Here is a 13,498-nt window from a genome sequence, read left to right on the forward strand (position 1 = left end):
TAAAAAAACCTAACTAAACTTTTATTCTAAGCAGCTCAGGAGAGCCACCTAGATTGCACCCTTCTCGGCCGGGCACAAAAATCTAACTGAGGCTTGGAGGAGGGTCATAGGGGGAGGAGCCAGTGCACACCACCTGATCCTTAAGCTTTTATTTTGTGCCCTGTCTCCTGCGGAGCCGCTATATCCCCATGGTCCTTACGGAGTCCCAGCATCCACTAGGACGTCAGAGAAAACACCATTAACTACCAACTATTACTAGATAGCACCTACGCAAAATCCCTCAGAAAATAAAGAGCAAGAATTGTACATTACAGAGATCAGGAAAAACATTTGATGACATATGGAAGGCACGGCTAAATACACCAAGGTGTCTTGAGCAAATGAATACCATGATTTACCCATTCCTGAAATGCTCAGTTGTGACAGTGGGGGCAGCCATTTTGTGAACTGAGCCAATGTTCATGACAGTGCAGCCTATTCATTCTCCAGGAACCAAATGAAGGGCACAACATGGTGAGCCCAAGTGATGTCACTAATTTAAAGTAAACGGATTGGCTGCATTCCAATGAACATTGGTTAAGCCCACAAAATGACTGCTTCCGCTGCATGAAGATGAGTTACTGTGCATTTTAACTGTCCCAACATCGAGATGATACTGACCGATATTAATGGTGACTTCCTGACTGGCCTGTAAATGCTCTTATCAATGCAAGTGAAACGTTAACTAAGTTCTGATGGTATATTACACAATGGGAAACATCACTGTATAATGGGCATCTGGAATCAACTCAGCAGTGTCCTGTTCACAGATTTCTTATGTACAGCCAAGATGGCTTCCAATGGGGACTGCATTCTCCTTTCCTCAGGCGTCACACAGAGTTGGCTCCTAAGGCCGTCAGCGTAACATTCCTCAGGAAGCATAATCATATGACGTGAGGTAAATACTCCTCGTTTCACCCTCCCAGTGACATCATCTGTCCGGTGCCCGTTTCCAGGATCATGTATTCAATGGCAAGCTACAGTATGTGCCAAGGCCATGCCAGAATTGATAAGCACTATGACATAATTTGGTGGCAGCACCCAATATCAGCGTTATCAGCCAGTCACTATCTGAGGCGCCAGTCACACAGCAATTGTTGCTAATAAGAGAACAATATCAATAACGCTGTCAAAGGTCACAGTAAGGAATTAAAGGGAAATGACGGACGTAGCACTGTAGGAGTAGGAGGGATGGAATGAGTGACGTTTTACGTTTTGGCTGCAAGTGAGACGTCAACCACAAAACTGACCAATCATATACTGCCATCTACACTAACCACACTCCCGGCACGTCCCAGCCTTTACCAGGAATGTCGTATTGTTGCAGCAGTCATCCATAGGTCCGGTATATTATACAAACCGTGCCCATGGTGACATTCACAATTGAGAATGTCGACAAGGGGATGTAGACAAGCATCTCAACATGTTCAGCATGTCAACAGTGCTGAAATGTCGATAATCCACTTCTGAGGTATCTCCAATGTCGACATTTTAACCTTGCCCACATCCTGACTGTCATACGCTATGGGGCAGATTTACTAATGCTTCTGAAAATTAAAACTGGTTGCTATGGGCAAAAACTCCAATCAGATTCTGTCTGTTATTTCTCTACTACATACTAGAATATGATAGAGTCTGATTGGTCGCTCTGGGTACCACCTCCACTTGCCAGGTAAAGAGGCATGGCACTGCAGGACTTGTTAGCAGAGATAGATAGATAGATAGATAGATAGATAGATAGATAGATAGATAGATAGATAGATAGATAGATAGATAGATAGATAGATAGATTTTTTTTTTAACCTGCTAGTGCACAGTCCAGGTTTTATGGAGAGATATCCATGCTTGAACACAGGTGAATTAAAAACTCATTCATTTTAATAAAGCTATCTGTGCTCAGTCATGGATATCCGTAAAACCTGGACTGTTAGGGTGCCTTGAGAACCACGTGGCTAGGTGATGCATCAATATGTCACTAGGTGAAGCACCGTTGTACATCACCCCCCACGGTGATCAGGAAGCTGAAGCCCTGTAACTGGAGACGCACAGCAGCTACCGGGAGCTGCGGGGGGTCACACTCTAGCACACTGTATATGCCCTGCAGCCTTCCATCCGGTTAATCATTCTTCATTAGTCATTGAAGGTGATGGTGTCATGCACAAGGTGACTTTCTGTCTCTTTCTACAGCATGCTTAAATGTGCAATAAAGACTGAGGGCAAGTGTCTACACGACTAGCTGTCTTCTTATATCACTGCTCTATATACGACTTATTTCATGCACTCCTTGTGCATTCCATAGAGATAACCACTAACAGAGCGCTGGGCAGATGACACAGTCAGTGGTCACTAATTAGGGGTTACACCAACTGTGCTCTTTACCATATTGTTACGGTAAAAGGCCTTTATGCTAATTCCTTATTTATAAATAGTAGACTCAACATATGCCGGGTCACCTCAATCTGCCCTGCTTTGTATGGCCACGCCCCCTCTTTCTGCCGCTGTCCCGTCCTCCCATACTTACCCCGGGTAGTCGGCCAGGTCTTGCAGTGTTGGGTGCAGGCCCTCATTTCACGCTGCGAGAACTTTTAGGAGATGGCACACACCTTAGAAATTTACTATATAGATCTCTTTTTCACACTGGGGCAGATGTATTAAGCCTGGAGAAGTGATAAAGCAGTGATAAGTGCAAGGTGATAATGCAAAAGCCAATCAGCTCCAATATGTAAATCAACAGTTAAAAGCTGATTGGCTGGTGCGTTATCACCTTGCACTTATCACTGCACTTGCACTTATTCAAGGTCAACTAAATGTAACTGCAGATAACCGAGAGTCAGTCCCACTCCCCCGACGTGGATGAGCGAAGTTCCCGGTTAGAAGCAGCGGATGACATAACAGCCTATTATAATTCAGATTTTTCATCTATTACATTTCACAATAATATTTGTGTCTTTTTATTTTATTTTATTTTTTGACCGTTCATTTCCATTAGCTCAATGTTATTTTTGGCGTCTGCAGCACCAGTATCACCGCGCCAGTTTCCACTCGGTAAATGCTGAGAATAGACGTTGGGTTTTCTATTTTTTGGATGTGGGTACAGTTTAAATTGGAGACATATTAAACTCTGCACTCACTTTATGTCACTTACTAGAATATATAGCCGGGACATTACTGAGGCTACAATATTCAGACTTACTAGTTCACCAATACTTCTGCATAAAGCATGGCTCTACAAACAGTGTAGGCAGGCAATTTGCTGGCTGAACTAATATACTGCCTATCAGTGATGCCACTGGGTTCTATTGACTGGATAGGTTTCAGTCCTAGTGATGTCACTTTGCCCTAGTGAATGCATAGGCTGCATTCTCAGTGATGTCACTGGCATTCTCAGTGATGTCACTGGTGTATAGTAAACTGACAGGCTGTATACTCAGTGATGTCACTGGTGTATAGTAAACTGACAGGCTGTATACTCAGTGATGTCACTGGTGTATAGTAAACAGACAGGCTGTATACTCAGTGAGGTCACTGGTGTATAGTAAACAGACAGGCTGTATACTTAGTGAGGTCACTGGTGTATAGTAAACAGACAGGCTGTATACTCAGTGAGGTCACTGGTGTATAGTAAACTGACAGGCTGTATACTCAGTGATGTCACTGGTGTATAGTAAACTGACAGGCCGCATTCTCAGTGATGTCACTGGGCTATAGTAAACTGACAGGCCGCATTCTCAGTGATGTCACTGGTGTATAGTAAACGGACAAGCCGCATTCTTAGAAAATGAGACAGTCCTACTTTAAAATGAGACCTACTATAAAAGAGAGCTCTCCACATCTAAGGGATGCGTTTGTCGAAACCATGTCACACATCTAGTGTCAGTAAACACAAAGATCTGTGCACACATCACTGAGAGGGGCAGCTAATTACTTACTGCCCAGCTTGCTAAGAATGCAGGCGGTCCCGTTCAGACGGAGCCCCCCGGAATCAGGAGACGTATGACAGATGGACAGAAAATAACATGTCTGGGTGATTCATTCTCTCAGGTGTCCCAGGACACCAGACTAAATCCCAGCGCAGCCCAGATTATTACTCAGCTGCCTCAGCCGTCCTGCAGCAATCACACACACGACACGGGGCACAGACTGACCTCATACACGGCCAGGCGCTGCTTCAGATCCGGGTCCGTCCCCTTGTTGTTCATGTGCTGCTGGATGAGCTTCTCCATCCCCTGCTGTTCCAGGCAGTCCGTGACGTCGTAGAAGGAGTCTTGATCGGGAAGCGCTACCAGCGTCTGCACAAACAAGAAGGTCATCCACGTGAGTACTGCGTTTGTGCCTATAGGCCCCCAGTGATACAGGAAGCCACGGCCAACGAGGAGGAACAACAGTCTACTCTATGGGGAGCCTTAGTTGTACCCCCCACCACATCAAACTCAGAATTCAAAAAGGACTCAACTGCGGTTGAAACTCACCTGCTTTCCTGAAAAATGGATTGGCTAAAAAAGACAACAGCTACATTAGAAGCTCTGGGCAACACAGAGAGGTCTAGCAATGATTACATTCATGCAGTGGAGAGGAGCACAAACAGCTGTGAGAAACGCATTTCCAGCCAAACAATTTCCATTCACAGTAATGCACAGCGCGTTTCGCCGCAGGCCAGTTTCTTTGTATCAGTGGGAAAGTATACTGAGCAATGACATATTACTGGGGACGTCCTGTGGGTTAAACACAGAAACTACCATGTCTGAGAGATGCTAATTAGTATTCTACTGTATTCCATCAGAATTTGGCCATCCGGAGGGCACGGTTTTATACTTGCAGAAAAGTAGTCACCCCCTCCCCTCCCCCCATGCTGATATGCAAAGAACGGAGATTTGTCATGTCAAATAGGCAATTCCCAAGTTGTATTGTGTGTTTGTAGAAAGAGAGATTAAGGGGCAGATGTATTAACCTGGAGAAGGCATAAGGAAGTGATAAACCAGTGATATGTGCAAGGTGATAAAGGGACCAGCCAATCAGCTCCAATATGCAAATTATCAGTTAGGATCTTATTGGCTGGTGTGTTTATCACCTTGCACATAACACTGGTTTATCACTTCCTTATGCCATCTCCAGGTTAATACATCTGCCCCTAAATATGGTATAGTTTCCCATTAATACAACAGGCCTGAATGTAATGCAACAGAATGTATTTTACATGTAAACCAGAAGCCTGTGCTCCCACAGTAGATGATGCTGGCAGAGGGGTCTGTACCGTTTTCTACGGTATCTGGTCTCTAGGTCAACAAGACTTAGATCGACAGTGTCTAGTTCGACCATTATTGGTCGACAGTAAACAGGTCGACAGGTCAAAAGGTCGACATGAGTTGTTTGTTTGTTTTTAAATATTTTTTTCCTTACTTTATGATCCACGTGGACTACGGTTGGGAACGGTAACCGAGCCATGCAAGGGGACGCGGTGCACTAATTGGGGTTCCCAGTCACTGGTGAAAACTACACCAAAAAAAGATTTTTAAAAGTCATGTCGACCTTTTGACCTGTCAACATAGACCATGTCGACCTAGAATCCCTGTTGACCTAGTTACTGTCGACCACTAGTGGTCGACCTTCAATACCACACCCGTTTTCTACATCATGTGTCAAAGATTCTTCAGGCTTCCCCTACTCACAGCCAGGGGCCCTCACACCTTCCAGCCCCCAAATTTCGTGCTTATGCAGTGTTGGTTTAACCGGGAATAAACGGATGAATCCTTAGGCTGCCTATGCCGGCGCTGGTTGCTACGCACATTTACTCCCCACAATTAGACCCCTAACGGTCCATTCATACCGTGGGTCTAATTCTATGATGAGGATGGTTCATTAAATCAACAGTAAAAACGCTGACCGTGTCTAGTCGACCCCAAAGGTCGACTTGCACAAGGTGGACATGAGAAAAGAATCAACACAAGCAAAATGTCGACGTGAACATGGTCAACACGTGGAAATGTCAACATGCTTGTTTTGGGGTTCGCGGGAAAATCATGTCGACCAGTCATGTCGACTTTCTGGACCTAATGTATGTTGACTAATAGCAGTCGACCTAGTGACCATTGTCTTTGATCGGCGACTTTATACATTTGCAACGAAACTACTAATCTAGTGCGCCTGGTACACGGTCAGGGCATTGCGTAAGGCAACGATGTGAATAAGATGCCACCCAGAGCAAAAAGAATAGGTGTACGAGGACACAGCTGGCAGCACGGACCCCCGCAGATATTTTCATGGTTATTTCCTCCTCCCCGCTGTCTGCACATCCAGGGTGGGCGCTGGGAACAGCTACAAGATGTTCCCCCGGCTCACGTACGGCAACCTCACAGTAAACCTGCGCTCTCTCTCATATGCAGCATGTACTGGGCTGGTTTGGATTGACAACAAAGCGGGAAACGCTCATCTGTTTTTCATGTGTTCCAAAGAAGACGTTTCATATGCTGCCAGATAAAGGTCGCACTCTGCGGGGATCTGCTACACATTACACACTTGTGTGGAGTAGTGTAACTTACTGATCGCAAGCTCTGCAGGGTCAGGTCCAGGCTGGACATATATAGGTGTAGCGGAACGCAGGCTCAGCTCATTATAGCTTTAGGTTCAATATTAAGTGTTTAGAATATGCAGAGAAGTCGAACGTGGTCAAATTCTTTTCTGCACATCAAGGATCTTACGTTATCCTCGTTCACTGAGGTTCAATCCCGTATAACAAAAACACTGTAGTGTCATCCAGGCAGAACACATCCAGCACGGCGGGTCATTGGCAGAAGCCGTATGATGACCCTATTGGGGCGGACACTAGTAGACTTTTCCCCGCATTTTGAACTGCACACATAGGCAGATGTGCACGGGTTGTGTTCATATGCCTTGCTGAGTGGTTTATAAGTCCAGAGGTGGTGGGCAGAAGCAATGTCTGATCGGGCATCGCTATATGCGGGCATATACCTGTGCGCATGCATGCAGGTGTGGGCAAGCAGAAGCACACTGCCTTATAAGCCTGGCTATGGGCTCTGCAGGATAATGATGGTGATTACCTTCCCAATAGGAAGACACTATAATGATTATATTCTCCCCCTATCCCCTAGCGTCTCCTTGTGTTCAGGAACCCGGATGCAGCTCATAAGCGGTGATGCTGAAATACCTGTGTATGAGTGCAGGCTGATAAATGTATGGAAAGCAGCAGCCAGAGACACAAACTGAGTTTAGATCATTCACAGCTGTACAGCCCTGTCTGGCGCAAGTCACATGCCCTAGTAGCCCTGCGCATGCTACACACAGGCCATCTCTTAATGCTTACCTTGTTGATGAGTGTCATAGCATATACCAGCAGCTCAGAGTCCACCCCGTTCTTTTCTTCCAGAATGTCGACTAAGTTGGACCATGGGCTGGTACCTGGACAAGAAAAGGTAAAACCATGAAAAGCAGGGCACTGCCCTAATGGTAAACCTGGTGGTCTGGGTATACTTAGATCATATGGTGAGCGGCTATTCTACAGAATTAGACTTTACTACAACTATCATACAAGAGTGTTCAGATAAAGCTGCTGGGGGGGTTGCAGTGGGGAGTAATTTATCAGTGCACACCACACTTCTGGGGGCTTATGTAACAGGCTGGGTGGGATTTCTGGTGACCCTGCCTGTATTTTTAAAAAGGCAATCCTTTACAAGGCAATACCAGGTTGGTTTTCCTTGTAAATGATTTCCGCTTTAAAAGTACGAGCAGACTCGATGGGATTCCCGCACAGCCTGCAGGCTATTACATAAGCCCCCTGGTCTGTAAATCCATCACGTGAACCTTTCACAGCCTAACAATGTCTGATAGCAGAAATCAATAGCTTGCACTTTGCTACTTTACAATGTGTTATACATCTTCATTCAGTAATGTTACTGGAATTTTCATAGATTTGTAACATGCTACGAATGCCTTTTGTATCACATCATCTTATATTGGACATTCCTGCAAATGCTTTCTTGTATCACATCATGGCTTCTCGTATCACATGACCTTATATTGGACAGTCCCACAAATGATTTCTTGTATCACATCATGGCTTCTCGTATCACATGACCTTATATTGGACATGCTTTCTCGCATCACATGACCTTATAATGGACAGTCCCACAATTGCTTTCTTGCATCACATCATGGCTTATTTTATATATAATACAGGTTGAGTATCCCTTATCCAAAATGCTTGGGACCAGAGGAATTTTGGATATCGGATTTTTCCGTATTTTGGAATAATTGCATACCATAATGAGATACCATGGTGATAGGACCCAAGTCTAAGCACAGAATGCATTTATGTTTCATATACACCTTATACACACAGCCTGAAAGTCATTTTAGCCAATATTTTGTATAACTTTTTGCATTAAACAAAGTGTGTGTACATTCACACAATTCATTTATGTTTCATATACACCTTATACACACAGCCTGAAGGTCATTTAATACAATATTTATAATAACTGTGTATTAAACAAAGTTTGTGTACATTGAGCCATCAGAAAACAAAGGTTTCACTATCTCACTCAAAAAAGTCCGTATTTTGGAATATTCCGTATTTCGGAATATTTGGATATGGGATACTCAACCTGTATAGCATGTGCGAGAACTGGCACTCAGAACAATATTACATCTGCCCTGCTGCCATCCGAAGAAGATTGCTATACAGGTTGAGTATCCCTTATCCAAAATGCTTGGGACCAGAGGTATTTTGGATATCTGATTTTTCCGTATTTTGGAATAATTGCATACCATAATGAGATATCATGGCGATGGGACCTAAATCTAAGCACAGAATGCATTTATGTGTCATATACACCTTATACACACAGCCTGAAGGTCATTTTAGCCAATATTTTTAATAACTGTATTAAACAAAGTTTGTGTACATTGAGCCATCAGAAAACAAAGGTTTCACTATCTCACTCAAAAATTCCGCATTTCGGAATATTCCGGATTTCTGAATATTTGTATATGGGATACTCAACCTGTATACAGAAATGGAGGTGGTATATATCTATATATCTATATCTATCTATATATCTATCTATATATCTATATATATATATATATATATATATATATATATATCTATCTCATATATATAGTATAGGAACAAATGATCCTGCAACGGACAGCAGTGAGAAGTGCTGTGAGCTGAACACTATTGTCCCGTCATGTGCTGTACACACGTGGCAGACTTATACAGACGGATGGATCGGATCTATGTACATAGTGAACTAGATCCAAGAAACAGAGATGCGGGCATGCGGTTTGACTGAAGACAGCAGACTTACCACGGTTGTTATCTACGGTATTGACTGCTTTAATAAGAAGCGGCGCATTCGACTCAGTGTATTCTACAAAGACGATTAGCAGCTTCAGGGCTGTTTTTACCACCAGGCGGTACTGTAAGAGCAGACAAAAAGGATGGTAGGTTATAAATAGAAACCAAATGGAATGCAGATGTCCAGCAATTTACATTAATACCGACACCCCCCGCCCCCGGCGCAGTATCTGGGGTGGTGCACACTTACCGGGCTGCCGCAGAGCGTGTACAACCACTGAACGGTCTCATTGTGATTCGTGACACCATTCATGCCATCCACAAACAGCATGATCTGGCTCAGGGCTGCAAGAAAGAAGACGGACTGCAGTCAGCTTCATCGCATTGCGCAGCGCGGCAGAGAATCCGCCACTGCTCTAATGGTTATTGATCTTGGAGGTTTTATTTTTCCCTCAAAGCCATTTATACAAGTTGGAATAAACACTGTCCGACTTCTTTTACAAACAAATTTCTTATTACTTTGTTGAATGAACCAATAATCACAGCGCACGGTCTGGGCGCAGAGACACTTTACGAATAGTTATTACTGCGATATAGTCAAACTAATAAAGCGAACACTTTCCATTGTTTCATAATATAAATAACAAATATAGTTTAAAAGCAAGAAATATATTTTCCAGTTTGTCTGTCTTACGATGGAAAATACTGTGATACATGGGAGGTGTACAATGGGGGGGTAAGATAACTACGAGCCGGATCTAGACCGCCCAGGGAGAAACGCAGCAGACGGGAGACGCCAGGAACACGGAAGACACTGACCTCGCAGGATGTAGTTCTGGTAGTTCTGGTCGGCTTCAGCCCCTACTTTGATCAGACATGTCAGCCCCTCAGAGTTCACAAACTCCGGAACCAGATCTTTGTCTTCCTAACAAAAAAGGAATTACATGAAAATTAAGATACAAATGTAAAGGCAGAGATTGGCAACTTCTGGCATAGGTTGTTGCAGCATAATTAAGGTAAACAAATGTTATGTATTGTGGGTGAATATAACAGGTCACGGAAAAGACAAAATCACACACACATCATCCCACAATTGAGTACACACACATACACACCGTCCCCTCAATCGCACACCTACACTCCACCCCTAAATCATGCATGCATACACACAGTCCCTCAATCGCGCGCACACACAGTCCCTCAAATCGCACACACATACTTCCTCAAATCACACACACAACCCCATCCCTCAAATCGCACGCACACACACACACACACCATCCCTCAATCGCGCACACACACCCCATCCCTCAATCGCGCACACACACCCCGTCCCTCAATCGCGCGCACACACACCCCGTCCCTCAATCGCGCACACACACTCCCATCCCTCAATCGCACACACACACCCCCGTCCCCCAATCGCACACACACACACCGTCCCTCAATCACACACACACACACCGTCCCTCAATCGCACACACACACACCCGTCCCTCAATCACACACACACACATCCCTCAAAAACACACACAGTTCCTCAAATCGCACACACACCCCCGTACCTCAATCACACACACACACACACCCATCCCTCAATCACACACACAGTCCCTCAATCGCGCACACACACACCCGTCCCTCAATTGCACACACACACCCCCGTCTCTTAATCGCACACACACACCCCCGTCCCTCAGTCGCACACACACACCCCCGTCCCTCAATCACACACACACACTCGTCCCTCAATCGCGCACACACACACACACACACACATAGTCCCTCAATTGCACACACTATTGTATCCAAATCTCTGCTTCTCATCTGTTTACAGGATATTAAAGTGTAAAAGTGATTATTTTCAATGATGAAGTATCTTTATAATCAGCTAAACCTGGCAGGACGCAGTGACAGAGGCCAGTGGCAGAGTGAGTTACAGTGTATGTATGTTCCCCTGATAGTGGTATATGCAATACAATCTATCAATACCCCTTTATCAGAGACTGCATATTAAAACAAAAAAAAAAATGCCTCGGTATAACACAGTATGTGTATACCGCGCTAGAAGGCACCTAGACGGCGGCAGCGCTTCCTAGAACACCTACACAGCAGCTATGTGTGACTGACCAGATGAACAAGGACTCCCCACCTGAAAAAGCTGCTTGAGAGAGAACAGCGACCTTCTCAGCTCCGGCCCATTGGAGTTGTACAGCTTCTCTGAAAGGGAAAGAAGAAGCAATTAGCGCGGCCAGAGAGGGGAGCGCCGCGTCACAGATCCTCAGGTGTATTGTGGCATCTGATAGAGCAGACACAGGCATAAGAGGTGGGTGCCTGCTGTATCCCCGGCAGGAATAACAGAGCATCTCTCCGAGCCTTATTGGGAGCCCAGAACATCTGTATATATTACTCCATCAGAGGAAGCCAAGTCCCTGTCAGGATCACTTTATGGGCTTCCTTACCTAGAATGGCGTGCACCCTCACTGACAGCTGAGTACGAAGGATCAGGGTCGGCCGCCTCCCTTTGCTGGAAGACAAATTAATAAAACAGATTCAAAAATGTGCAAACTGTACAAGCACGAATAATAACAACAACGGATATAATTGGTAGCAATACATATTCCGCAGCACTCCACAAAAGGATCAACATCTAGTGTCTCGCATGAATGTAAGCTCATATTAAGCACCAAAAACTGCGCCCCCCAATGGTCAAGTTATTATGAAGAATGAAACCCTTCTTACTTTGCAGGGACAAATGAAAAGGTCGACATGGATTTCTCAACTGTTTTTGGTGTTGAATTTTCCGTAACATGATCAGGAACCCCAATAAGTGTACCACCTTGCATGGCTCGCTTTGCCTTCCATGCTGCGGGCAAGATGCCTCGCTGCGCTTGGCACAGGTTACTATTCCCAATCGTAGTCCGCGTGGATGGTAAAGTATGAAAAAGTTAGAAAATCCATTAAAAAAAGCCACGTCGACCTTTTAATGTGTCGACCTGTCCTGTGTCGACCATTTTAATGTATCGACCATTTCCTATGTCGACCTTGTCAGTGTCAACCAACAGTGGTCGACCTACCATCTGGATACCTAACTGTATGTTATCACTTGTTCTGAAACCAGCACCTATATGTGGACGGACCTCATACAGTATATGTGTAGCTGGCTTCCACAGACTGCGGGCCAGATTTATGTATGTAAGCACAAAGGGCCGGGGCATAACCGTGTCAGGGGACAGGTAAGTACATTCATTCATGAGTATGTGCTAAACACAAACAATATCACAGGCATGACAAGTATTGTACAACTAAGGTAGGCTATCTGCTGTAGAACTACAAGTATCAGCGTGCCTTACCAGGATTTGTAAATCCGTAACACAGGCAACTGTCTACTCCGAGTGTCAATACTACATTATAGTTTAAAATTCTATTTTTTTATTTGTTACAGAGGAAAAATGTCCCAATAATATGTTTTACTATGATAAATGTTTTACACCGGTCCTGTTTAGTGCATAATATAAGGGGAATCTAGAGGGGAAAGGAGAAATAGCCTGCGATCACGAAGGTGTGATACATAGGGACTGGGGGGCAGATGTATTAACCTGGAGAAGGCATAAGGAAGTGATAAACCAGTGATATGTGCAAGGTGATAAAGGCACCAGCCAATCAGCTCCAATATGTAAATTAACAGTTAGGATCTGACTGTCTGCTGCCTTTCTCACCTTGCACATATCACTGGTTTATCACTTCCTTATGCCTTCTCCAGGTTAATACATCTGCCCCACAGTGTTATCTGAGCACCTGTACAGTAACATTCAGCTGCAGTGAGGGAGGCTGTCCAGTAGGGGAGCTAACGAGTATCAGGACTTTTACTGCTCACTTAGCAACATAGGGAATGATGCCCTTATGTGCAATATAAACTAGGTATTACTCTAGTAACATCTAGCCTTCCCTGATGTTACTCTTTTCGTCTCATTTCCTAATGCACACCAATGAGCCCATCTCAGGTTGTGCTGTACATTAATATCACCCGTGTCAGCTGCTCAGTACCCATGTGTAGACTGCTTACATGGGTTCCAATGTAACTACATCATCCAATGATGGGAAATGCAATAATGTGTCTTCCTTTATGTGACATTCGCAGAG

General features: G+C 44.5%; 1 protein-coding gene across 2 annotated transcripts in view; it reads right to left on the bottom strand.

Annotated features, from left to right (window-relative positions):
• The window catches only part of LOC134969563 (FH1/FH2 domain-containing protein 1-like), a 190,521-nt gene that overhangs the window by 48,631 nt on the left and 128,392 nt on the right, over positions 1 to 13,498 (bottom strand). For both annotated transcript variants that reach the window (XM_063945597.1, XM_063945596.1), the window contains exons 3-9: positions 11,818 to 11,882; positions 11,508 to 11,575; positions 10,175 to 10,280; positions 9,606 to 9,700; positions 9,366 to 9,477; positions 7,358 to 7,452; positions 4,185 to 4,328 (exon numbers count right to left, since the gene is read on the bottom strand). In XM_063945597.1, the coding sequence (XP_063801667.1) occupies positions 4,185 to 4,328; positions 7,358 to 7,452; positions 9,366 to 9,477; positions 9,606 to 9,700; positions 10,175 to 10,280; positions 11,508 to 11,575; positions 11,818 to 11,882 (685 nt within the window). The remainder of the gene's footprint in view (positions 1 to 4,184; positions 4,329 to 7,357; positions 7,453 to 9,365; positions 9,478 to 9,605; positions 9,701 to 10,174; positions 10,281 to 11,507; positions 11,576 to 11,817; positions 11,883 to 13,498) is intronic.

This window comes from Pseudophryne corroboree, chromosome 11 (genome assembly GCF_028390025.1).
Source record: "Pseudophryne corroboree isolate aPseCor3 chromosome 11, aPseCor3.hap2, whole genome shotgun sequence".
Taxonomy (NCBI): Eukaryota; Metazoa; Chordata; class Amphibia; order Anura; family Myobatrachidae; genus Pseudophryne; species Pseudophryne corroboree.